The sequence below is a fragment of the Dioscorea cayenensis genome, chromosome 10 (genome assembly GCF_009730915.1).
Source record: "Dioscorea cayenensis subsp. rotundata cultivar TDr96_F1 chromosome 10, TDr96_F1_v2_PseudoChromosome.rev07_lg8_w22 25.fasta, whole genome shotgun sequence".
NCBI lineage: Eukaryota > Viridiplantae > Streptophyta > Magnoliopsida > Dioscoreales > Dioscoreaceae > Dioscorea > Dioscorea cayenensis.
Genome location: NC_052480.1, coordinates 14232310 through 14260224, shown reverse-complemented (window position 1 = coordinate 14260224; position 27915 = coordinate 14232310). Strand labels below are relative to the sequence as shown.

The following is a 27915-nucleotide window of genomic DNA, read 5'->3' as shown; positions in this document are numbered from 1 at the left end:
ATTAAAATTTATGAAAAAAATTTATTATTTATATTTTATAAAGTTTGAAGTTTTATAAAGCTCTCTTATTCATTAAGTATTAATTATTTAAATTTAAATATTATAAAATTAATAATAAAATAATCCAATTTAACATAAAGATTAATTTTTTATTTTTGTATGAAATACTTAAAATTTCATTAATTTATATAATGAACATTATTTGTTATTATACAAGTGCAAGTAAAACTATTATTCATTAAATATTTATTATTTAAGTTTAAATATTAAACAACTACCAATAAACCAATTTAATTTAACATAAAAATTAATTTTATAATTTTATATGAAATAATTATAGTTTCATTAATTTATATAATAAACATTATCTTTTAATAACATGTGTTTTTTCGATATATATATATATATATATAATCATAATCCAATGTTAAAAGTAATTTAAAAAATAAATAAAACCAAATATTTATTTACCAAAAAATAAAATATTTTTATAGTAGTTGCAGTAATGAATGCTAATCTTTTAAATATTTATTTCAATAATTATTTATATTAATCAAATAAAAAAATATACAACAAATTAGTTTATATAAAATAATAAGTTAATTAATTTTTATAAATTAATAAATTAATTGATTAATTTATATATCCAATCGATATTCATTAGATTGTTATTTTTACGAATGTGCTTATAATTTATAGAGTAAATTATCATGACATTATTTTTTATATTTGTTTTATAATGTTTAATTTTTAAATTTAATTATTATTCTCAATATAAATATCAAATTTAATTTTGATAATATTATTATTATTAAGCCATGCTCTACTAACCATAAATATAAAAATTAAATAAAATTCAAAACATATAGCTCTACCAACAGAATGATTTCTGTCACTAAATGTCTGATCTATTCTAACACTTTTAAAGATTCATTGGTATAAATAATTTATAGCTACTATATTTAATCGTTGCTATAGATAAGTATAAGTATAGAGTAGTAGTTATACTAATGGAACAATATCTGTAAGTAAATGTCATATTTATTCTGACAAATTGAATGTTCCATTGGTATAGATAATCAATAACTACAAATTTGACTGTTACTATAGATAAAAGTCTACCTATACCAACAGATTAAAATCCGTCAGTAAATATCTTATATATAGTTACAGTTTTAAAGTATCGTCAGTAAAAACCAGTCTATAGCTGCGGAATTTAACTGTTACTATTGAAAAGCGTCAGTATATGGCAATTTTTTTGTAGTGCGTATCAATTTCAGTGCTATACATGAAATAAAAAGCCTAACCTTAACCTTACAATTTAGGCTCAAAATTACAATGGATCTAGGATCAAAATTATGATTAGTATACATAACTAGTCTATCAACTCAAGCTCACAACTACTGTATCAACTTCTTTTATTTTTTCGATACATAAAATTTTAATTGCATTAAGGTTAAGGTTAAGTCGGTGAGACAATTTAAATCATGCAGGCCGCTTTGTTTACAAGATGCATCGCTATTTGTAAAATAGAGAAATGGCTAGTGTTATGATTCTTATGAAGGGCTTCTAAGTGTCTATCCATTGGTCATTTCTATATTTAATAAAGTTAATGACCATATCAATCACCCATACTAAAACATGCTACATTTGTTAAGCACACATAATAACACATGCTATATTTATTCAACAATGTGATATAAGAGTAGTTTCCATAAATCCCATGCTATAAGCTTCATTTCTTAAGAAATATTTGGCTGAACGATTCATAGAAACTTTAACAAGTACAATGGTAGGTTTACATCTTATATTCATGTCATTGTTCCAACCACATCATTGGCGACATGAATGTCCTCATCATTGATGAACCGACCCCAAAACCAGTGGCGCTTCCATACAAGGATCATCTCTTCTATTGGCACATTCTTAGTCTCCGGTAAAAAGAATAAAATGAAGATGGTCATGATCACCATCCACCCGGCGAAGAAGAAGAAGAGACCAAATTTCATATGGCAAAGCATCATGAGAAACACTTGTGCAATGACAAAAGTGAAGAACATGTTAACGGATACGGTGATACTTTGTCCAGCTGAACGTATTTCTAGAGGGAATATCTCACTAGGAACAAGCCACCCTAGAGGACCCCAAGACCATGCAAATCCTGCAACATAGATGCAGATGAAGGCCAAAACCATAGTGGCATAATCTTTAGATATCTCAGCCTGGCCACCTGTTCCAAACATTATGGCAATTAATGATCCAACAAAGATTTGGCAAATGAACATTTGTATTCCGCCTTGCAAGAAGAGCATTTTCCTTCCAACTTTGTCCACAAATATTATAGAGACAAAGGTGGCAAAAACATTGACAAGTCCGGTGATAACGGCGGACATCAGAGATGCATCATCTTTAAATCCAATAGTCTGAAAGAGCACTGGAGCATAGAACATGATGACATTAATGCCAGTGAGCTGTTGGAAGAAAGGAATGAGGATGGCAATGGTGAGCTGGGGTCTATACTTCCTCTTCAATATATTGGACCAGGGATGTTGGATAGCCTTAGCCTCTTTACTTGCTTCCAACATGTCGTCATACTCCATTTGAATGTCTTCGGTGCCGCGAATCTTGCATAGCATGGACTTGGCCTTTTCCTCATAACCACGTTCAATGAGGGAGTTAGGTGTGTCTGGGAGAAAAATTGAACCGATAGTGATGATCGCTGCAGGAACAGCAGCGAGAGCAAGACTAACACGCCAACCCCATCCTCCCTCAATCTTAGCAGTTGCATAATTGATGAGATTGGCAGCAAGAATACCAATGGTGATCATGAGCTGGAAGCCAATATTGAGCATGCCACGAAGATTTGCTGGAGCCATCTCAGAGAGATAAAGAGGGACGGACTGCCATAGTTCCACAAGGCATTAAGTTTTAAGTCTAAGCAAGACTAGATATATATATATATATATATATATATACATAAAGAAAGTAGCATCCAAAGGATTGCATAACGATGTGAATAAACTTTATTACCTGATTGGCAAATCCAACACCGATACCTAGGAAAACACGACCAAGGATGAGCATGAAGAGGTTCTCTGCTGCACCATTGATTGCGGAACCAACCAAAAAGGTAATACCACCACAAAACATGGACCATTTTCTTCCAAATACTCTTGTAACTGTGCTCGCAATGAATGAAGCAAATAATGCAGCCACATAAAGAGAGGATGTGAACAATGTTAGAAACTCAGAATTGAATTTGCAGTATTGATTTGTGCTTTGGCTTGCCTCCTCCATTTTGTATACACTTGGGAAGAACTTTATAAGAAAAGGATCCATGGCCGTCACACCCCCTTAATACATGAATATAGAGAGGTAAGTAACCAAAATGTTCTTTTAAAACCTAAACAATTCTGAGAGAGACTCAAATACTGATTAATGCATTTCCATGGTTTAATATGTTACCTGAGACTCCTAGGTCATAGCCAAAGATCAAACCTCCGGTTGCTGCCACTAGACATGTTAAGAAGACAAAGAGAGTCATCTTCCCAGGATAATCTTTTCGACAAGAATTCTTACCCACCACGCCACCTGCCATTGTGATAGCCAATTAGATGGCTGGTGAACCCAAAGAACTTCTTGAAGAAAAAGATAAATGGGAAAAGGCACGCCGGATTTGGCTTGATGGGATGAGAAATGAGAAGGGAGAAGAATGTATTTATATATTGGAGCTTTTTCTAAATTAAGCTTTCTTCTTAAATGACATCTTGCAATGCTAATATTAGCAGAAAATGGACAAATCTTGTGGTAACCATACATAAAACAGTAATTCCCTGCTGTCATTATGACCTTAATCTTAGATAAAGAAAGAATGGATGGACCAACCAAGCTGTCATTATCATCATAAGGTTAGTTTCCACCATATTTGTTGGTAACAAATCTGGTGGTTACTATATACAAAATAGTAATTTTCAACCGACATTATCAACGTTAGATAAAAGAAAGAATGAATGGACCAATGCAAGATGTTTGAGATGTTTTTATTGAGTTTTTTTACCTGTAACCACTTCAAAAACAGTGAAATTACTTGCTACATGGATTTTTCAAACATTTTCTGCCGCTGCCTCCATTAATTTTATTTTACTTATTACTCCTAAAGCTTTTGTTGTTTAGCATGAGTTAAAGTAGTTTTTATGCTTTTTTGTTTGTATAAAATATTTTTGGTAATGATATCAATTTATATCTAATATTTCGTTACATTCTTTAAAACGAGATTTTATATGGACAAATGGTAAAACAATCCATTTTCATCCAAGTGAAAATATTAGAAGTTATTCTAAGATGGCAAATCAAATAAAATATAAGTCAAAGAGTAGATGATGATGCTTGAGAAGGTAGGGTGGTAAGTAATTTTGGTATGTTTTAAGGAGATCACAAGTAGAAACTTCTAACAGTAAATATTTTTTTTATAAGTTATCGGCCAATAATAAAGGAATAGTTATTTTTGGATCATGTTCTTTGCTCCAATATCCATTTACTTCCTAATACTTTGAGAATAGTTAATACGGCTGATGTTCTTCTTTTCTTCTTCATTTGTCTTTGGGAGCTATCTTCCAACTGAGATATAGAGTGAAACATATATGATTGTTTTATCCATTTTCTCCAATTAATAAAAAATTTAGATAGTCAATGAATGATAGTGGGCATAGAGATGGCAATTTGTACCCTCACCGACGGATGCACAGTACCAGATGCAGGTCAAAGAGGTATTACCCTCTTTGGACGAATGTGACTGCAAGTGGTATTACCCGTTAGTTTTTGAGCGAGTGCAGGTCGGGAGTAAGGGTATGCCCCCTACACCTACCCGTGCCTCTTACCCCTTACCCTTACTGGTTGAAGAGGTGCAGGGTAAAAACCCGCTACTGCATTCCTTACCCTTTCATATATATATATATATATAATTTTTTTATTAAACTAAACATTTACTCAATATCTATTTTTCATGGTGATTAATTTGAAAATAATACTTCAAATTTTTCTCTTAATATATTATTTTAAATTTTTATTTAATTTCTATATTTATATTTGATAATATTATCAAAATTGAATTTTTAGATATATATTAAAAATCATAATTAAATTTAAAAATAAACAAATATAAAAATAATGTTATAATAATTTATTCTATAAATTATAAAAACATCACGAAAAAAATAAGATACTAATAAAAAAATCGATTGGATATAACCTATGAGAATTACTTATAATATTTTTTTATATTCAAAAATCTTACTAGATATTTATAAAAATTTGAAGCTATATAAAAATATAAATAGTAGATATATGAAAAAAATTTAAAAACAAAAACCAAGATAGTTAAACATGAACAAAAACAAAAGGTAGAGTTACTATTGAGTTCTAAATAAATGTCATTTTTATGTGATTATATAATTTAAGATAAACAAATATATATCAACTTGTAATTTTTGAATTTATGGACATGTGTTTAAAGATTGTAATATAATGTATAATTAATTTATTTTTTTATTATTATTTAAATTTAATTCGATAATTTGAACAATGGGTAACTAACGGGTAAGCGGGTACACTGCGGGTATACCGCATACCTGCAGGGTAAGGGGTAAGGGTATGATTTTTACCCGCAGAGGTGCAGGGTAAGAAGTGCGGGTATGGGAGTGAGGGGTTACGGGTACGGGTAAGGGTTTTGGCATACCCTACCCATACCCTACCCGTTGCCATCCCTAAGTGGGCACTTTCTTGGATTTTGCCACGTCAGCATTCATAAGTTGACGTGCCATGAGTACAGTAGATAAAAGAATCATGTCTCTAATGACACCTAAATGTCTCCAAAGAGTGAAAATGACAATATATATGTATATGTAAATATATGAATCATATTGAAGTTTTTCAAAGCAGAAAAATATATATAAACATTGAGGCAAAGTAAAAAGGATAAAAATGGCTTATTTTAATAACAAATGCTAGTTAGATGAGTAAAAAAAAAAAACTGAATCCGATAATTCAATCAGGTATCTAAATATTTAGGAAAATAAATCTGTTGGGTACTGATTAGCTTATTTTGGATCGGATACCCAATTTAAATTTTTAAGATAAAGACCAAATCATATCTAGGTTGGTATAAATTAAAAACCCGATACTCACATCTGATCCGGCTTTCACCATATTCCTATATATTCTTAATATTATTTTCAAAATGCATAGGCTTAGCCAATTTTTCCATTATAATTTGATAACTTTTTTAATTGATTTGTAAAATATAAATGCAAATAAAAATTTCTAATAAACAATTATGAAAATTGAAATAGAGATAATTAATTAAAAATTGAATTAATATAACATATAAACTATATGAAGTATCTAAAGTGAGGAATAAAGCTTAGAACATGAGTGTTTTGAAGAAAAACTAACTCAATAAAAGCTAAGGTTGTCAGATGATAATTTGAATAATATTAAGTGCCCCTATTTATATGTATCACTACAAAAAAAATTGTTATATAGTGACAGTCAAAAATCCATCACTAAAATCTCAATTTCTGTCACTAAAACCATTTTCATGCTATACCCTGGCTTGCAACAGTAAAATTTTCGTTTAGTTATCCCTCGAAGCTATAGGCTTATATTGACAAAAACTATATTTGTTGTAATATCCCATCAAGATATACTAACATAATAGAGTATGCAGCTAAAACTTATATTGATAGAGATGTCCGTCACTTTATCTTTTATTCTTAAATCAATTCTAAAAGTTTTTACTAACTTATAATACCGTCAATATATCTATAGTGTTGAAATTTTTAGAAGTTTTTACTGACAAATAATACCGTTTGTATATCTGTAATGATGAAATTTTTAAAAGTTCTTACTGACGGATGATGCTTATTATATTTATAATGAAGAAATTTTCAATCACTATATTTTCATTTATTTTCAGTTTTAGATAAAACTTCTAAAGTTTTACTGATGGATGATTCCATCAGTATATTAATAGTGATGGAGCTTCCATCACTATATCTTTATTTTAAAATAAATTTTTTCAAAGCTTTTAGTGACGGATATGATGATCAGTATGTCTGTAAATTAATTGAAACTTTTTACTCACAAATAATGTCATCATTATATCTAGACAATTTTTGCATAATATATAATTTATAATATTTTTTACCTGGTAATAGATAAAAACAAAAATGATAAATAACAATATATAAAAACAATTTTATTGATCAAATCAAAAGACACATAACAAAAGTGTTCATAAGTCATGAATTTCATTATAAAATAGCATTGTCTATTCCTTCTATAAACAAAATGAAACATAGCGAACTCTGCTAACTAGCATAAACTGAGACCATCTGAGTATCACTGCTCGCCATTAACTCCTTGCTTGCTTTCTATACAAGAAAACCATGCATGAGCAATATCAACCCCAACAAAATAAAAAAAGTTGAGAATTTTAGTAGGAAATAACAAAGAAGAAACATAAAGCAATCTAAAAAAGACACTATTTTAGATTGAAAAGTAAGAAATATAAACATGATTATGAGGACTATATTGCAACTCAATTCCATATCAAAACTTCATGACTAAAAAGAATTAGAGGCTAAACATTTCCTTTAAATCATTTTCACAGTACAGTTTAGTGTTTTGGTTTAATTATTGCTTGTTTATGCATACATGCACAATAATAAAAAACCACCAAAACTGGCATGGCACAAAAATTTCATAAGCAGTAAGAAAATAACTCAAAGGTCCCAAATCCAAACAATTTAAGCCATTCAAAGAATGCATACCAATATATATATATATATATATACCTAGCAATAGTAATTTAATAGAAATTAACAATATGAACTATGCATGCATTTGTAAGACTGGGCTACTGTATCCAAGGTCTCAAATTTGACATTCTTCATAACTCAAATGATCAAAAGCAATAAGAGTTATGCATTTCAACAGAAGCCTATGTTTTGCATTTCTGTGAATCTATGTCAACTTCTTATTTATGGTGCTTCAATTATACACATCAATATAAAAAATTCACACAAGAGACTCAACTCATGGATCCTATACATCTTATTCCCAAATTCAATGATCCCAAAGTAAACATCAATCAAGCAATGAAGTATTTAAAATGTCAGATTGAATTGATTAATAAGCGGGATAACCAAAATCAAACAATTTTTTCACAACTAATAACCTACATAACTTTAGCTTAATCTAATTCAATGTAAATTAACATAAATAAGGAATTCATTTCTTGACAATTAGCAGTAAATCCAAACATTTCAATGGATTCTGATATTTTTCCTTTTCTTTAAATAGCTTCAAATGTATCACAGAAATAAGAACATACCTGCTGGTGAAAAGGCTTCTTCTTTCTTTGCAAAATCTTTTTTCACATGAATTTGATCACGAAGAAAGTATCTCCAGATCCTGAAATTTATATAAAAGGAACACATTAAATTTACATCCAGTTTGAGATTTGGGTCATGCGGCTGGATATGATGTGAGTTTTTTCATACCTCCAGTTAGTAATGTGTATGCTTTGCAAATCTTCAAGCCTTAACTTTGAAGGAGCTGTCAAAGGACAAGTCATAGAGTTGGAAATTGTAAGTGGAAGCTGAAAGTAATGGAGACTGAAAGGAAATATAAAAAGGCTTAGGATTGAATCTACTTCCAGTTAGTTTAACAGAATAACTGAATTCTCAAGGATAAGTAAAAAAAAATAAGTCAGAAGATTATGGTGTAAAATATGTAAAATAAGTTTCATGTCAACTATATCTTTGTTATTAGTGGAAACACATAGATCAACTGAGTTTACCCCTTTAGGCTATCACAACAGAAAGGACAGGGCTGTGATCTATTGTTCTTGTGATAACATGGAAGTAAAAATTAATCAATATAATGGATCACAATTCACAGAGTAATTATTACTTGTTCAAAGTGAAAAAGGAACAATTATTAGCGACAAATAACATGAACATGAACAACAATTCAGAACAATAAAGTTCAAGATTTTTCCACTTTCTTCTTCTAAGGTTGATGATCAATGAATCTAACACACAAACAATGAAGGGTTGAGTAAGATAATAACACTGAAATGGGACAAGATGAGTAATTATCATGTTAAAGAACTGCTCCCTTATAGCACTTTGCCAGTCAATCCTATCTAACATTGTTGATTTGGGACTGAAAAAGACACTTCAGCCAATCTCAAGTAAACTTATGTTGATGTCATTTTATGGAATAAAATCTTTTGGCTAAGATGATCTCTTTCATCTTTCCACCTATAGCTGTAGTGTACTATAGCCAATCTCAAGTCCATGTCTCTTTACTTTTCTCTCTCTTCTCTTTTGGTCCCTCTACTCAGAAATGCGGCCCACTAACCCCTCTATTATTTAAAATGGTTCTACTTAGTCCCTTCTACTCTAAAATGGGCCAATTAGTGGTTGTATTTTCAAAAGTAGAGGGACAAGATGGGAAGAGATTAAGGGTAGAGAGACTAAGTTGGGTCATTTTCAAGAGTAGAGGAATTAATTGGGCGCATTTCTGAGTAGAGGGATCAAAAGAGAAAAGAGAGAAAATTAGAAGGACCAATTCGGGTGTTATACCTTAAATTTTTTATGGACAATATGACATATCACCATGCTAATTGACAATAATTACAGGTAAATTACTAAATTGTAATGTATGTCCTGTAATTAGTCAAATGATTTTGTACGAAGTGACCATCATTATACTTATCCATGTGGGTTATTGCAGTATTGATCAATCTTTTGGCACCATGGGCCATGTTTAATGGTGTTTTTGAGCACATGTATTTAAGTGATCCTTTTCTTACTATACAATTGGTTTTTTAACCAGTGTACCATCAATTTGCATGTTTATGGAAACTGATGTGTGTATTTTTGTTAACATATATATGTAGATTCATTGTTAACAAAGAAGATGATATGAACTCAACTTGGGAGAAAAGGCTTGCCAAGCGATACTATGACAAGCTTTTTAAAGAGTATCCTTCATTCTTTTGTCAATTGCCTCTGCCATCTATCTTCTTTCTTCTAGGTCATACTACTACCGTTCATGATTCAAAACTTCAATTTATGCTTGATCTCTTAGTAAGTACAATCCTGAAGTAATTAATTAAATAGACCAATTAATAATAACCAGTGAAATTTGATGATTAATCTTAACTTGCGTACTGATCTGGTATTGTTAGCTCTGATTTGCATATGTACAAAGTGTTCAAATGATGAATATTAATGTTCTGGTTTATCTACCTGAAGTTTATGTTCAACTTTTTCTCTATAAAATTGAAGTTGTTCATTTTTATTTTTATTTTTTGGAATTCCTTGCATCATATAGTTTATAAGCATAAGTCATTGATGAAGATTTGCTAGCTACATATACTAAGAAGCCTTAACTTGTGAAAGATGTTGAGGTATGCCTCATTCGGTTTATTTATTACTTCTGTCTTTAAACATCTTAATTGAAGTTCTTTTGTGTGACTATTGCCAATGATATTTTCTTATGTCTGTTCTCATCTTATACCAATATAAGGTATGTTTCAGGTTCAGGCTAAAGAATCCACGTTTGGCCTATCCTTTTGAATTTTGCAAAACTTTTCCTTGATTTCATAGTGCAGTTTTTACTAGAACATGATTATTTCTTAATGATGGTATTCTTTTGTATAGATTGGCCTAAGGTGGAGAACTGAAAAGGAAGTTGTAACTGGAAAAGGTGACCTACAATAGCAAAAGCCTCTCTTGCAATAGCTTTTCTGTTCTTTTTCCGTCATCGTGAAACTTAAAATTTAATGCAACTATCTGATCATGAATGGAAAATAAATTTTCCCCTGCCTCACCTAAAATTATGTTCTTGGTGGTGACATTGGCCCACCACCATTAAATGGCAATTCTATCAAAGTTGTGCAAGGTGTGGCTTTAGTTAGTTCTTTGTAAGACTGGAATTTGGTAAAATTTGTTTCTAAGTGAGATATTAATTTATGGCTGTATAAGGATGGGCACTGAAGGAAGTTGAGGTGCCTGCTCCTGCAAGATTTAGGTGTACTAATGTGCTAATATCCATAAAATGCTGAAGGGCCTGTTTGGAAAAATTCTGAGATCCTAATGCTGGAGTGGTCTCTAAATAAAAAATATTTATACTTGTCATGTTTGTATAAGACTACATATGCTACTCTCTTTTGGTTTGCTTCCTTTTCTATTAAGTTGATGTGTTTCCTTGTTGAGATTGTTGTAAGGCGTGGTATACTTCTATAATTACTTTTTCACAGCCTTGTCATTGAACTCAGAAACGCTAATACTACTGTATCATTTTCTTTGACAGGCCAGTTTGCATGGCTAATAAGCATTGTGATGAGAAAGATGGCTTAGGAAGTTACGATGCATGTTGTCTATGTTTTTGTTTGTTGGACATCGTTTAACATGTATTAAACATGGCTTGAATAACCTTACAACACTGAATTTAATACATTTAATTTTTGTCTTTTGTATTTACAGGTAAACTTTTCTTACTTAGAAGCAGGTGAAAATAAACAAGCACTTGTGAAATTGGTTGCTTGCAAGAGGTTAGCTGTTTTTAACATCTCTAGTGGAATTTGTGCAGCTGTGATGTCTTCATTATTTTCTCTAAATATATTTGGTTACTGTGAAATCGAAATTCATGATAGTACACAGAAACTATTGTTCTGCAACTTATTAATATGAGACTAAACTTTTTGAGACATAAGAGGACCACACCATCTTGATTGGATCTTTTTTTGTCAAGATGTGCAGAAAAGCTTGTCTATAAGAGGCAGAAAGAAAAGGAGAGAGCAGAAGTACAAGCAAAAGACAAGGAGAAAAGGAAAAGGTTGTAACTAGATTCTCTTCTTCTAATATCTTGTGCAAGCTGTGAAAAGAGCACTTTTTGAATTTCTAACTTCTATGAGTAATTGACATGGGGTGTTTTGTTTTCAAAAATAGAGAAAGAACAAGGCATGATGAGAGCTCGGAAGATGGATACAGCGGTAATCCTGATCAAAGGAAAAAGGGTACTTTTCAGAATTAAGCAAGTTGAATTAGTTGCATAATTATCAGATGAAATCTAATATGTGATAGACAAAATGTAATGCCACCTTGCAATGCATTGGTGGCACGTAATGTCTTGATGGGTTGAGAGTTGACAGCAACATAGAACTTGCCTTGATTACACCTTAAACAACTAATTGGATGCCAATAATGATTATGGTTTAATTGGCAGGCCTATGTAAGAATTCAATAATTGATGCTTATGTGCACACTATTCTAACTATCAATATGAAGAAAATAAATGGAAAGAAACAGACTCCATTCATGCATTGCCATACCACAAGACACTAGATTAATGATGAAATGGAATGATATTCAACCACTTCCTCCCTCAAAATCATCAGCATAAACATTCAAACTAGAGATTAAGCATCAAAACTCAAAATAAATAAAACATCAGAGCAGTACCTTCACCATTTATTTGGCCAATTTCTTTGAAGTCAGAGCAAGTGAATCCCACTTCTTGGACACCTTAATCTTCAAAACGGCAAAAATAAGGGCAAAAATCAGAATATCAATCAACCAAAAAAAAAACTCAAAGAAATCAAATAAGCATCACACATTCTCCTCAAGAACGGAATGGAGCCGATCATCAGCATCCTGAAAAACGTGCTCGAGATACGAGAGCCTTCCCGGAGCTCAGCAATGGAGCGATCCTTCTCAGCGACCTTCTGGCGAAGTTCTAGCTACACTACCGCCCATCACTCTCCCACTCGTCCTCTTCGCTCATCACTCTTCCTCTTCACTCTCCCACTCATCACTCTCCTCCTCTCTCTCTCTCTCTCTCTCTCTCTCTCTCTCTCCATCCTCCTCTCTTTTACGCCTCAACCACCACTACTACTATCCTCCTCACCTCCATCTTCACGAATCACAGTCCCAGACCAATACTCTCGCCGGATGGAAAGATATTTTAATGGAGGATGTGGATTCATACATAAATTTTGATTGTGCGTCATTGATGGAGTTTTCTGGAGACTTCGCGCTTGATTCCAGCGGTGTGGTGTGATGGATGGAAGCATCCAGAGGGCCGGGGGGAGGGTTCTGTTGATGGAAGCGTTGAGAGAAAGAGAGTGGGCCGTTGAGAGTTCCGGTGTGTCTGTCTTATTTTAGTATGACACATATGTGGCTGCATGTAACATGTTACCCTAATAAAATTTATAATCATTTTACATATAAATTAAAACCATTTAAAGTGTGTCTAAAAATTTTATACTCGAATATCAAAATGGATTTTTTCCTTCATGAGACGGTGGTGAGAAGTTTGATTTTAAAGGAGCAATCCTTACAACCTAGTTTTTACTAATTAATCAAACACAAGATACTTTAGTTGAATATGAATATAAAAATTAATCAAAAGGCAAAAGAGAGTTTCATGTTGAAATTTGAATCTCCATTTTGTAAACAATAAAAAATAAAAATATATTTTTCTATAATTAAATATAATTACCAAGTAGATTTTATTTTAAAGAATTAAGAGACACCCAATCCCCAATTAACTAACCAAATCAAGTAATATATAAGGTATCAATGATCATCAGATAGTAATGATTAGGAGTTAACAACCGTTTTTGTTAACTCCGTTGCTTTCCCTAACAACCCAGCCCGCTTATGACACAACAACGCAAACGCAATGAGACACAAACATTGAGAGTAAAGAGAGTGAGCCGTTAAAGGGGTAAACAAAAAATATATTTTATATAATATATTAGGGTAATATATTTTAATATATTTTAGTAAAATATATTTTATATATAATTATTCAACTTATTAATTATTAAAAGGTTGTTTTATGAATTTTTTATTAAAAAAATAAGTGGAATTGCTCAAGAGGTGCCTCTACCTTTCTCACATGGTCAAAAACTTCTTTAACTTTTTCAAATGGCCAAAAACTCCCTCCTTTTGAAATGATTTACTTTTCAGTCCAACTCCATCCAGCCGGTGTTAACTTGCCATGGAAATGACGATGACACCCTTGGTGAAGTTGTAGTTCCAATGCATATGGGAAAAAGGGTTGGCTACTTTTCAGTCCCATCACCCTACTTTCTAGGCTTGTGAAGAGGACAACTGCAATTTTTGGAGGAGTTTCTTCTCTAGATTCCGGCAAAAACCGTCATTGCCATCGGGCCATTTTTGGAGGGTGTTATTGCGGGGAGGAAAGGACCATGCTACTCTTGGTTTTTAGACACTTTATCAGCCCTCCATTGAAACAATGCATGATATCGACACCTTCAACAAGCCTCTGGCAAAACTGAAGACTGGGAACATAGTTTCAGGGGATGATGGGACGATGATGATGTCATGGATAAGGCTATGGCGGTCGTGCTATCAACCATGGACTCCTTTATCCAAGTAGAGTGCAAGGAAAAAGTCGATCATGTGGAAGTACACAAAACCCCTCCTCCAAAATCCAATTTCATTCCCGGGAACAAACAACTAGCAGGGTTTGGTCGCATCTCACAATTGCATCAGATGATATTGAGTGTTTATTCCACGCAAGTGTTCCTTATTTTCTTAAGTATGCATTATTTGCTATAAAGCGTTCATTATTGTCCTTAAGTATGCATTATTTGCAATAAACTGTTCAACATCCATGGAAGTGCTTATTATATTTTATAAGTATTCCTTAATGTTTGCATGTCATTAAACCCTTATGTTTCTTGTACATCATAAAAAGCCTAACTATGGTCACACTCATTCCGCAATTACTTCATTACATGTTACTTGATTATGGCCAACCTCGTGACATGGATAACAACATAATTTTGGGACCCCAAAGGCTTGCGACTCAAACCGCATCGTTTCGGCCCGCCGGGCCTCTTCTTTGAGATTTGTGGTTGAATTCGTATGGGGTAAGACTCATTGCATGGTTTGTCATGATCTGGTACTGGGAAGATTAGCCTCCCGTACGTGCCCCAATATGATGCGACCTATGATAATCATCCACATAACGATGGATGTTTGTATTGGCTTGCATGATTAGTTACCTACTTTCATCAATTACACCTTCTATCTTCTTATGTACCATGTGGTAAAGATGTGTTTCCCAATGATAGCAAGCTTCACGCCGGTTATACATTATGTTCATCAATTTGTACCTATAATATTGGGTATGATAATAAACAAGGACCGTTGTTAATGGGTATGATAATAAACTCCGTACGCATAAACAGTTAAGCATGATAATAAACATTTAAGGATGATAATAAACACTTAAGCATGATAATAAACACCTAAGCCAGGTAATAAGCACTTAAACATGATAATAAACATTTCAACATGATAACAAACACTTTGGAATGGATAATAAGCACTTAGTATGAATGTTAAACAGTTAAGTGTTGATAATAAACATGAAAGCATGATTAATAAACACTTTAAGATTGATACTAAACACGTAACCTACATACTAATTACTTCGATATGAACCATGTTTAGTTATCATCAGTTTCATTATTGACAATAGCAAATGCTAAATGGAATAATCCATCATTGTCATCTTTGTCGGTTGCACCCAACAAGATACCACCAAATTTGCCTGACAAACAACATGAGTCTGCAACCCCGCTTGAAGCCATCCAATGAAGCGCAGAAACAAAAAAAAACAACAAAACAATCAGCGTCACTGTTAAATGATAATAATGTTACCTGGATTTGTTTCAGCAACCTTACCTGTGTACCATATCAACATATCGTAGCTTACTACATCACTTCCATGTATAACTCCCCTTACCACCTCTTTACCCAACCAGGCTAGTTTGTATGGTAGAAGAACACCATGATCCCGCAATATATCTCGTTGTATATCCATTGGTCGGTACAGAGGTTGATCCCTTAATTTCTTCATCACTTGCCCCTTAACCCATTCCTTTGAAGCTCTAGGGTGTGATCCTATGGCAATATCGCTAGCACACGTGTGATCTTCTTCTGTTGTTTTTATTCTAAACATGGGGAGGATACCATCTTTTGAGGCATGAATACACCATTGACATCCATCAGCGGCACATGCAATAGTAACCCTATTGCGGTCATTTTTAATGAACTGGAATTTGAAATTGTGTTTGATGGCAATTTCAGACAGTGTAAAATCATTGGTGTCTTAAAAATGTTGCCCAACGGTGAGAATGTCACCTTCTATATCTCGACAGCATGTAGATACTATTAATCCTTCATTTACCCCAGCCTGGGCTTCAAACAATCGGTTGGATGAAGCATGTTGTGATAATAATGGCTCCCTCACCAAACTTATAATAAATAAACACTTAGGGGGTGTTTGTTTTGATGTATTTAGAGTTACATGTAACTCTAAATACATCAAGTGCCAAAATCCATTGTTTGTTTGTATGAATTCTCTTTTCCTGATGCAACTTCAAATACCTTCTAATTGTACGGATAAAGGATTTGGTTTTTCCGGCCAAATTGGCCGTAAAACCAAATCCTTTATTTGAGAACCCCTCACCTTCCATTAATTCCAACCATCTCTGCACCATATCATGCTCCGCCGATCTACCAATTCGTCCATACAAGTTAGAAGCGAAGCCCATCCTCATCCCACCGCCCGATGTGGGGCCGAAGGATTTCCGGGATCCGACCACGGCGTGGTACGACGAGGAGGCCGAGGCGTGGCGGTTCGTGATCAGAACGAAGGAGGACAAGGGGCATTCAGGGATCTTGCTGGTGTACCAAACGAAGGACTGTTTGAACTACGAGTTTATTACCGGGGAGGCTACAAAAGGGACGGCGTTGGTGGGGGGATTGAGATGACGATGGCTGCGACAGGGACGACGTTGGCAGTGGTGGCGGAGATAGAGATGAAGGAGGTGGTAGGGGTGGTGGCGGAGGTGATGGTGGTGGAAGTGATGAAGATGGTGGTGGCGGAGATGGAGATGACGGTGGAGATGGAGGCGGAGGCAAATGAGGGACGAACGGAGGGCATTTGAAGGAGTTGCAATAGGGAAATTCTTAAGAATTGGTTAATTATTATCTTAATAATTTGGTTATTTTAATATCATAATAATTTGACCTAATTATTTAATAAAATATACTAATACATTGTAATTAATATCATAACAATTTTTATTAAATAGTTTATTAATAATTATGTTTAAAAACAAAATATAATTTTGTAATACCATATTTTCAATTACATCCAAACAAACACCAAATTCTATAATACAATGTTTTCAATTATATCCAACCAAACACCAGATTCTACATTACTGGATTTTCAAATCTAAATATTTTCAGTTACATTGTAATTGAAAATCCACTGTATTTAAAATTACATCTAACCAAATGCCCCCTTAGTGTAATAAGTAAACAGTTAGGGCGGATAAATAAATACTTTCATAAAGAAACTACACACTTTCGTATCGAAACTAAACACTTCCATACAATAAATAATCACTTACAGCAAATAAAAACAGAAATAAATCAAATCACTATCAATGGAGACTAATGGCAAGACGCAGTTATTGACTAAAGTAATGGTCATCATGTGCAGAACATTGACATATAATTGTGGTGCATCAAGCATTATGCGTGTGAGAAAGTAAGCAAGTGGAATGCTACAAATGATATGATATGATATTTACAGGGGGTTTGATGTGCCAGTGGTGCCCTTTGATGTTTCATGACCCACCTTTACGAACATATCAACCAAAGTCTTGATGAATATTTGGTGATACTGCACATTCTCTAGAATTCATCTTTTATTGTGAACTCATTGCCTTTCTGTTCGTCTGGAATGACGTATTCCAAATCGTAGTATGTGCAAATGTTCTTCAATACAACCTCCCACCCGGTCAACAAAGTAAAGTCCAACACATAGACCTCCACTTTGTAGTTTACAACACTGTAAACATTTCCATTTCGAGCCTGGAACATCAAAAGAAGGGTTAGGTTGGGAACCCATGCAAGTCAGAAGTAAACTCCACCACAGTAACCTACACCTTGGTGTTAGGTTTCTTCCAAATGCTATTGTGGACGCTAGGCAGAAGATCCACCAAACCGGAAGCTCTTCACGAATGAGGGAAATTAGAGATGGTGATGAAGAGAGGACCAGTTATGCTTCATTAGAAGCTCCACAAAAAAATAATAAAACAAGGAAATTACCCACATGAAGAAGAACTCCTCTCATATGAAGATCAAGGAGGAAAAGAGAACTTTACTGCCCAGGTGGCTTTTCTAAAAAGACAAATGGTGAAAAAAAGTCCTCTTTGCACATTGAAAAGAAAGGTTTGCCATGCCTTTGGATTGCAAAGGGAAATCTTGGCATTTCTCAAAAATTCTCACGTCTGTGGCTAATGAGGGAGACAAGAGGGACTAAAAGATGATACTTTGAAAAAGGAAGGACTGCAGAGGAATTTGTTTTGTTAGAGGGACTGCCCGGCCATTTTGAAAACATTCAAGGACCAATAAATAATTTAGCCTTAAAATAATTGTAAATTAAAAGGGTTTTTTTAAATTATGTTAATATAGAGTGACCCGAAGAATTAATTATGAATTTGGTTTTCTTAATATATTAAACCAATAAAATATAGAGTAAATTTCGATGTTAACAATAAACATAACTAGATTTATGGTTCTTATTAAAATAATTGTAAATATAACACATTCATATATTTTAATAAAATGCATTTTTAATACAATTGTTTAACTATTAATAAAAATAACAATTAAAAATATAAACTTTCTATTAGAACCAGATTAAAATGAGATGTTTTAAAATATTTTAATAAAATATATTTTGTATATTTATACTAGTGAAGACATAATCGTCAGTAAATATCCAATTTATTCTGACAGTTATAAAATTTCAATAGTATAAACCATTTGTAGTTACACAATTTGACCGTAAGTATAAACAGTCTATAATTACAAAATTTGACCGTCACTATAGATAAAAATCAATATACAACAATACAACCATATTTATACCAACGGGAAAATAGGGGTCAGTAAATACTTGATTTATTCTAACATTTATTAATTTTTCGTTAGTATAAACAGTGTGTATCTTCAAAATTTGACTCATTATAGATAAACGTCGGTATATGAGAATAGCTATACTAATGGAAGAATATGTGTCAATAAATATTTGATTTATTCTGACAGTCAAAGAATTGTGTTGGTATAAATTGTTTACTCCTGCAGAATTTGACCGTCACTATAAATAAGTGTCAATATATGGTAATTTTTTTGTAGTGGCTTTTAAAAATATTTTATTTATATTCATCAAAATAATTACATTATAAAAAAATAAATGTATTCTATATTTTTTTCGTTAAAACAATAACTTTGCTCAAAACAAAATAAATCTTGAATGAACATGAAATAAATTGCAAGGAGACAAACATTCCAAATTAAGCAAAACTTAAATTCAGATCCAAATATCCGATATCTGATCCGATTTAAATTGGCTACCCAATTTCAAATATAAGTGTTAGTGCAACCGCACTACTTATTGGCATGATTTGACACCTAGACCAAGTGACATGGCAACCAAGGTGACAAGGCATAATTGATGATGTGGCAAGCATGGTGACATGGCAAGGAGACTTGGAGTGCAAGGCAAACATCTTGAAGATCATGGTGAAGATATTTTTAGTAAGTCTCTAACATGGAGCCAAATATCTTGAAGATCATGGTGAAGCTATCTTAAAGATCTTGGTGGAGTTGTTTTTGGCAATGCCTTACAACTTGAAGACAAGATCATATCAAGACCATATTTAGGTGATTTGATTGAAGACAAAATATGGTGGAGCTTAATTAAAGAAAGATCTATTCATGGTGTGAATGAAGGAGATATGATTTGAAGAATCCTTGATGAGAATCATTGAAGTCTATTAACGGCAAGATTTGAGGACCAAACTTGGGTGAATTGAAGATCAAGTTTGGAGAATCTTTGAAAACCAAATTTAGGAGAAGTTTGGCAAGTTTCATGGAAGACGCACAAGGACGTGCGCCCCTTGCGAGGGGACTGCGTGATGAGGAGCTGAGGAGGTAGGCTAGTTGCCGGCAGTCGGGATCGAGAGATTTGGCTGCATCGACTCGGACTAAGCATGACCGGGAGGTTGATGGGTCTTGAGGTCGTCCGCAACGTAACCAGAACTCAGTCAAGTCAGCAGTCAGGGCCATGTTGCAACTTATGTTACAACAGGAGTTGCAACAGCTAATTTCGGCAGGTTTTTAAATTAGTAGCCGCGGAGATTCTAAAAGAGGTATGTGCTATATTTGGGACGTTGAGGCGTCTATATAAGTTACCTTGCTCGTAGATTGTAAGGTGTGACTCTTGAGTGACTCTTTGAGGAGAGTGTGTGAGCACCAAACAATCTAGAGAGGGTAGTGAGCTTTATTGTTGAGAGTGTGAGTGACAAGTGTTTGTACTCATCTATTTTTACCTCTTTTAGTGGATTGTTTATCTCCGGGCTTGGCCCCCCAGACGTAGGCGAGTGGACGCCGAACTGGGTTACCAACGTTGTGTGTCTCCTTGTGTTTGTTTGTGTGCTTTTTTCTTTATTGGTTTGTGTGAGACTTCTATGAGTGATTAAGTGTTACTTAATACCCACAAACCACACCGGAGGAACTAACAATAAGGTTTAAACTGGATAATATATGGATCAAGCTTTTGCCAATCCGAAAAATTAGGTACCCAATCCGATTTTGTTCACCCCTAGTCAAAACAAAATATATGACTTGTTAAGGTAAGTTAAGAGGTATTGGTTGTAGATTAACGTATAAAAAATTTATTTAACCTAGTTTATATAAAAGTGTAAGTGAAGAGTTGGCCCCTAAACAAAGCATCATTGTCAATATGGTTATGGTATAACTTAGAATAACTAGTTTATCTTAATTTATTCAAAAATGTAAATTCACAAATGGTATTGAATTAAGCACCTATCCTATATTTGGTTCTTGAATTAGAAAGCCAGCAACTATGGTGCTTGAACCAAGAGGAGTACAAACACTAGTTTTGAGCAAAAGAAAAGTTGGTCACTTTGGTTCTTTTCCTATTTTTCTTTTTTATTTAGGTACCAAAGCAATTTCACAGTATCTTTTGTGAGTTTTATGGTCAATGAATTTGCCATGCTACTATTTGATCAAACAAGATAATTGATTTAATCCCATCAAGTACCAATTTTATGATATATTCGTATCTAGGTTTGCTATTTGCTATAGACATAGTTGCTTTTATTATCACAGTACTTGCAGACGGTTGGCAGTGCATATGATGAGAAGTCTATATCCAATAAAGAATTTTCCGGCCCTTGAGAAATGGCCAAAAATTCTAGGATTTGAAGTATATCTAGAAATTTCAAAGTGAAAATGATGTATTTGGTGAAGTGCAATGGCAATAGCTAACAACTAAGAGGTCTATTAGTATTCGGGTACTCGTAAGAACTTTTCGTAAGTGTAAAGAGTTTAATTTGCCGATGAAAACACAATTTTTTGAAATATAAATAGTGATTATGCGAGAGTAGTCTCAATGCCCATGTGTATGCGTGTTCCCACCCCCACTTGCTCCGCCGATGCTACTTTATGTTTTTGCTTTCAATTTCACTTGCGTATTCTAAGTTATAATTTACTTTTAATTTCATGAATTGATTTATCATCATTTCTTAGTTAATTTACATGCAAAGTTATGTCATGAATTGATTTGTTTTATTTTTGAATGTTCAAATTTTATAAACACTATCTTAATAGGAGACTGATTCAGACAATTAATCCCACTATGTTTCTCTAATTTAACTCATAAAGTATTATCAACTTAGATCAAATCTTATAGATGGTCAATAAGAATATTCAAAATATGTCCATAGCATACAGTTTCTTGTACAATTGTGTCAAAGAAGTCTAATTGGTATTAAATTTTGATTTTATCTATGAAGAGTGGTCAAGATAATTAAGATAACAAATATTTAACACAGTCAATAAAAACATCATATTGTTTTTCCAATAAGTGAAATTGGTGCCATCGAATTAATCTAATTTGACAAAATCTTGAGTAATGATTTGAAAAAGCTAAAATTCTCTTTTGCCTCTGGTAAAGATTGTTGAATTAAGAATAACAAAGGTTGGAGATTCTGGCATTTCAAGCATGTAACACATTTTTGAGTTTAGAATAACATAGTATGTAACACATTCTTGGGGCTATTTAAGCATTGCCATATATGGAAAAAGAGGCAATTCCAAATTCTTGAACTTGAAAGCTCAGTAAATCACATATTACAAATTAAATCATGCATGTAATTTAAATTTGTTTGTAATATTATAACGTCAAACTTAAAGCAAATATTTTATTTTTCAACAAAATTTTAAATTAGAATTTTCACATAAAAGCTTTTAAAATAGATTTTATTTAAATGGATTGATCAAATAATATACACGTATTTCCAAACATATATTTCTGGAAATAAGTTGAACAAATGCTTTTTCAAAAGAAATTAGCAAGACAAATTTATGTATATTTACCACAACTTACTAGAAATAAGTTGCACATATGTTTTAAAATAGATCAAATTCAACTGAACTTATCTATATATATTGAAGAACATAATTCAACATACTAGAATATCAAAATATGCTTTTACTTTTACATTGGAAATGGTATTAAAATACGGTTTGATGGCTAGTTTATTTTATTTTACTTTATTATTGACAAATATGGACAAGACAAAGTGTCAAGGATGTGCACATAGGGATGGCAATGTGGTGGGGAGGGCCACCCTGCCAACCACATGTCTTGCCCCACACTCACCCATCCCCACTCTCAATGACATAATCGGCACACAGATTTTTGCACTTACCCCTTCCCCGCCCAACCCCTTTTTTATAGGAGTTGAGATTAAAAAATAAAAATTTTCACTGTTTTTATAAAATCCCTTATAATATATGCTATTTATTAACAAGTCAAAGTTTAGCAAATGATATTTTTAAAGTACTGTATTTTATGTAATTAAGTTATTAATACATAACTTTAATCAAAATACACAACTATCATAATTAAGTGGATATAATCTTATGTTTTATATATAAATTGAGAAATTTTAAAATTATATGTATATATATTAATACATAGGGGCATATATGCAATTTTTTTTAACTGGGCAGGGGCAGAGTGGTTGTGGTACTGGAGGCACCCCGCTTTAATCTTCGGTCTAAAAAAAAAACCACCTGGTTCAGAGTGGATCGGGTCGAAAAACTACGGATCGGTTCAATTTTTGCCATCCCTATGTGCATAGGAGTAGAGTGTGTGCGCAAGCTCAACAACACTTGTGCCTTCACCTTCCGTTAGTAGATGTTCAATCCCGTCTCCTCGATAATGACACGAACAACCTACGTAAGGAACCCAATGCCAATAGACCAAATTATTCTTGGTGGCTAGTTCATTTTACCTTTTATTACTATATTACATTTGTTACAAAATTTAATAATAACATACTTCTTTTAAGGAATGCTTAAGGACTAACTTTTCATTCCATGCTTGAGACAAGTGTTAATGGCTTTTATCTTTCAAATTTCTACTAAAAGGTGTTCTTTAACTCAAATTACATACTTTTGCGGGGTAAGTTTTAAAATTTGTCAATAATTCTCACTTTTACGACAGATTTTGAAAATTTTCGTATTGATTTAAAAAATCACCCCTTAATTTTAAGAACAAGATTTTGAAAAACATCAATAATTAAGCATTGAGAGTTCATGAACCTTCTCCTTGTTTGGATAAATGTTTTTTTAATTTAATAAAGGAAAATGAAGGGTTAACTTTGACCCTCGAAAACCCTTCAAAACCTTAGCTTTTTTGGGACAACAATTTGGGGTGCCAGGAGAGAAGAGAATCTCCAAAGATTTTATAACTTCCAAAAATACTATAATGCTTCACTTTTTTTGATTAATTACAAAACCCCCACTTTATAATAAAAATATAATTAGTAAATTATATTATTATATATCATTTTTCTTTTCCTTTTTTTCCTTTTTTAACCAAATGATCACTAAAATTTGATTTTCCAAATAAGAGTTCAACCCTTCCTCTTTTTCCTCAATGTTTTTTTCCCTCTCCTCTCCCTTCCTTTGCTTCACTTTCCTTTTAATAACAATTGCATGATGATAGCATCATCTCCAATAAAGCTTAGTTGGATAGCACTATGTTAATAACTCAATGGTCAATTTGAATGAAAGTTGGTTGGATAATTATTACACCTATTGATATCTCCAATGAAGCTAATTAGTTGGATAGCGTACTTACTCTTAATTACCTTGACAATGATGCCCTATATATTCTCTATAAACATGTACTTGTAACATGTATGAAGACAATGAAATAAAGAGGAATCAAAGTTATCTTCTTCCTTCTTTGCTTTAAAATTTGATCATCTTACATGTTATCAGAGTTTATGGCCACTGCCTCTACCCACCATCTAAATCTTAAAACCTTAAAACCTTAAAACCACTTCTCTCTTTACTTTTCTCTTCAAACTAAATCTCCAGTCAACCTTATAACCTTTCATCTTTTTTTTCTTCTTTTGTTTTCTCAAACTTAACCTTTTGTTTATGGCTAATCCTACACAAACAATCACTCAAACCCACTATAAGAAATGTGGCTATTCTCTATGTTTTTTAGAGCTACATAATAAATTTTGTAGCTAAATATGTTGAATTGTCTACAATGTCAATATTTTGTAGGGAAAAATAAAAAATTTGAGGTGCCAAAAATTTTCTACATGCGGGAAGTCCAAGGTCTATGAATGATTTTTAGTAGCCACAATTTGTTTTGTTGGTAAAAGAGAGCCTTTTTTCTACCAAATATATCATACAGAAAAGTTGTTTTAATTTTCACAATGAATTCATGGAAATTTTGTCTACGAACCAAAGCTTTTGTAGGGAAAAAAAAATGCTTTGAGGGGCCAAAAATTTCCCACTCGAGGGAAAACCAAATCTTATGAATGATTTCTAATTGCTACATTTTTTTTGTAGGTAAAATATCGATTTTATTTGACTACGAAACATATTGTAGAGAAAAAAGTTTTAATTTCGACTATATTTCGTTGAGTACCAATATATTCTTATGTTTTATTTCATATATTTTAAGTTATAACTATTTATAAATTGATTTCATATTTTGAAGATTTAGAGAATAAGTATTTATAACTATTTATATGTCTATTGTAACTCCTGTTTTGGTCATCTTTTATGGCTACATATTGAATATATATATACACACATATATATTTGAGTATATATGTGTAAATTTGATGTGTTTCCCTTATTTGTCTTGTAATTTTATTTTTATAAATAATTAGTCAAAATAAAGACGTTGCCTTTTAAGATTTTAGCCCTTTTTCTTTCTATCATGCCCTGTTTATTTGTTTTTATTTTTTATATTTCAATTGTTTTATATTATTTTTCATATACATTGATACATATGTATAGATATAAAGATGATTTTCTGTACTTTAATTTCATTTTTTTTATTTCTATTGTTTAAAAACAATAAAATAAAAACTAATATATATTGTGTTTTTTTATTTTAATTTTGTTTCCATTGTTTTACATCTGTATATGATATATATATTCATTGTTTTCATTATTTTTTATTTTAGGAAATTTATATAATAATGTTGGTGTTTGGTTAGTTTTTTTTTTCTTTTGTTATTATTATTCTATTAAGTAAATTTTAAAATTTTGTTTTTCAACAATTTGCATTATTAGATAAGGCCTATAGAGTAAACACTGGGATCCATACTAATATCTATAAATTTAATGTAAGGGAGAAAGATTTTTTAATAAAAAGAGAAATTAAAAAGTTCTTGTGTTACCCGGGAAAAAGTTTTTTATAATAAAAAGGAAAAAAAAGAAGAAAAGTCCTCTTGTGTTATCACAGAAATCATGGAGAACTGTCAGATAAAGATCATATGGTGAAGATAGGCTTGATCCATTCGGGTAAAGGAAAGAGAAACGGTAATGCAACGAAGCGAAAGGGTGGGTCTCAAGAGCAAAGGCCACTGGTGCCTGAAGAAGCGCTTCTTCTTCTCCGATTCGATCCTTAAATCCCAGTCTCGTAAGCTTCAATCAATCACCTGACATTGAGGAAATCCAAAATAAATATGTTTCTCACTTGTTCTTTTCTCTCTCAGCCCAAGCACAAAAACCCTTCTTCAATGTCGACGGCTCAGCTCTTCTTCTTCCTCTAATGTTGCCTTGCACTCCGAGGTGCTGCCCTCGTCGGAGCCGAGAGCTAGGGAACAATGGAGGAGGTGGCCTGTCTGCTTGGGAGATTGCGTGTACAGGCTCGTTGTTCTTGTGGAAGGTTGGGCTATCATCGGATGCAGGGGGAGTCCATTAATAAGAAGCTGTGTGAGGAGATCAGTGCTCATATTCACGCCCTCAAAGATCCCGTTAGCTTCACTGATTGTATTGTAAGCTTGCTTTTTCTTCTGTTTTTCTATGCTTCATTTGTTGGAATTCTTTCGCTTTCTTGATATTTTTGTTGAATGAATTGCGGTTGCTCATTGTTGTGAGTTCGTTTAGGTTTATCGAGGATCACATGCTAAGCATGGATGATGTTTTCTATGTCAAATTGGAAGCTTGAAATATGGTTTGATTGCTTGAAATATTTATTCATGTACTATTTTGTTGGAGAATTTGGAGCTAGGTCTTCTTTAGAGTTTGCTTTGATTAAGGGGAAATTTAGGAAAAATCCAAGGAAGCCTTGTCAATCATTTTTCTTTCATTTGCCCATCCATTTTATTTTTCTTCATATAACAATGCACAAGAAAGTGGCTTTTCGTGCTTTTCTGATCTTTCATTCAGCTGAAACATGCCCTTGATGTTCTATTTTATTTTCCAATTGTGTTGGTCTCTTTAATTGTTTACTTGTTGAAGCTTGTGAGTTGAGTTCCTCACTTTGCTTATGCGTTGTTTTCACATGATTTCCATTTGTGTAGCTTAAGCTTTCTTCAGTTTAGATATTGGATACCATCAAACTTCATTTGGAGTCCCATGCACATTTTTGGGTCCAAGCTTGTGACTTGAGTTCCTCATTTAGCTAAGGATGAGTAAAGTCAATGAGGGTTTATCAAAGGTTTAATTATTTCAACCGACCTTCAATACATATTTATAATTAGTAGTTGTTAATTTCCTCTTGTTTATTTTTGAGAGAGATTTCTTCTAACCAAATATTGATTTAGATTATTAATCTTCTTAGTTAGTCTTGAGTCATGAAAACAATATAAAAATATGGACAAATATAATAATACAATATATATATATATATACATCCAATTAACATGAAAAGTAACCTTATGATTAATGACATCTATATTAAATGATTTTTAAACTTAGTACTTGTTTATATAAATTTTTTTGCATGTCCTAATTCAAATCAAATTAAAATTTTAAAACCACATATGACCCAATCATAATCGAATTACGACAACATGCGGATAAGATAAATAAATTTCATAATATTTGGTTATATTCAAGATCACCCAAGAATACATATCCTGAGGCGGTCTAAATATTAAAATCCCAAGATCAACTAAGAGCACCGATCTCTAGGCGATCCAAAAATATTCAAATCCATAGATTAGTCAAGAGCACATATCTCGAGATGATTTAAAAATATTCAAATATCCGAATTAGCCAAGAATATATATTTCAAGGCGATACAAAATATAAAAAATCCTAAGATTAGCCAAGAGCACCGATCTCGAGACAATCTAAATGTTCAAATCTCAAGATCAGCTAAGAGCACTGATCTCGAGGCGATCCAAAAATGTTCAAATCCCTA

General features: G+C 32.6%; 1 protein-coding gene and 1 long non-coding RNA gene across 2 annotated transcripts; both read right to left on the bottom strand.

Moving 5' to 3' along the window:
• Positions 1 to 1727: 1727 nt before the first annotated feature.
• Positions 1728 to 3609, bottom strand: LOC120270824 (sugar transport protein MST6-like). The gene is made up of 3 exons (XM_039277889.1): positions 3466 to 3609; positions 3031 to 3353; positions 1728 to 2900 (listed from the first exon to the last, which is right to left on the bottom strand). The coding sequence occupies exons 1-3, from the start codon at positions 3596 to 3598 to the stop codon at positions 1812 to 1814; spliced, it is 1545 nt and encodes a 514-aa protein (XP_039133823.1). The 5' UTR covers positions 3599 to 3609; the 3' UTR covers positions 1728 to 1811.
• Positions 3610 to 7242: 3633 nt separating this feature from the next.
• On the bottom strand, positions 7243 to 13164 carry LOC120270148. The gene is made up of 5 exons (XR_005539578.1): positions 12690 to 13164; positions 12537 to 12605; positions 8562 to 8616; positions 8393 to 8472; positions 7243 to 7430 (listed from the first exon to the last, which is right to left on the bottom strand). It is a non-coding gene; the product is annotated as an uncharacterized LOC120270148 (long non-coding RNA).
• Between the last annotated feature and the right edge of the window lie 14751 nt (positions 13165 to 27915).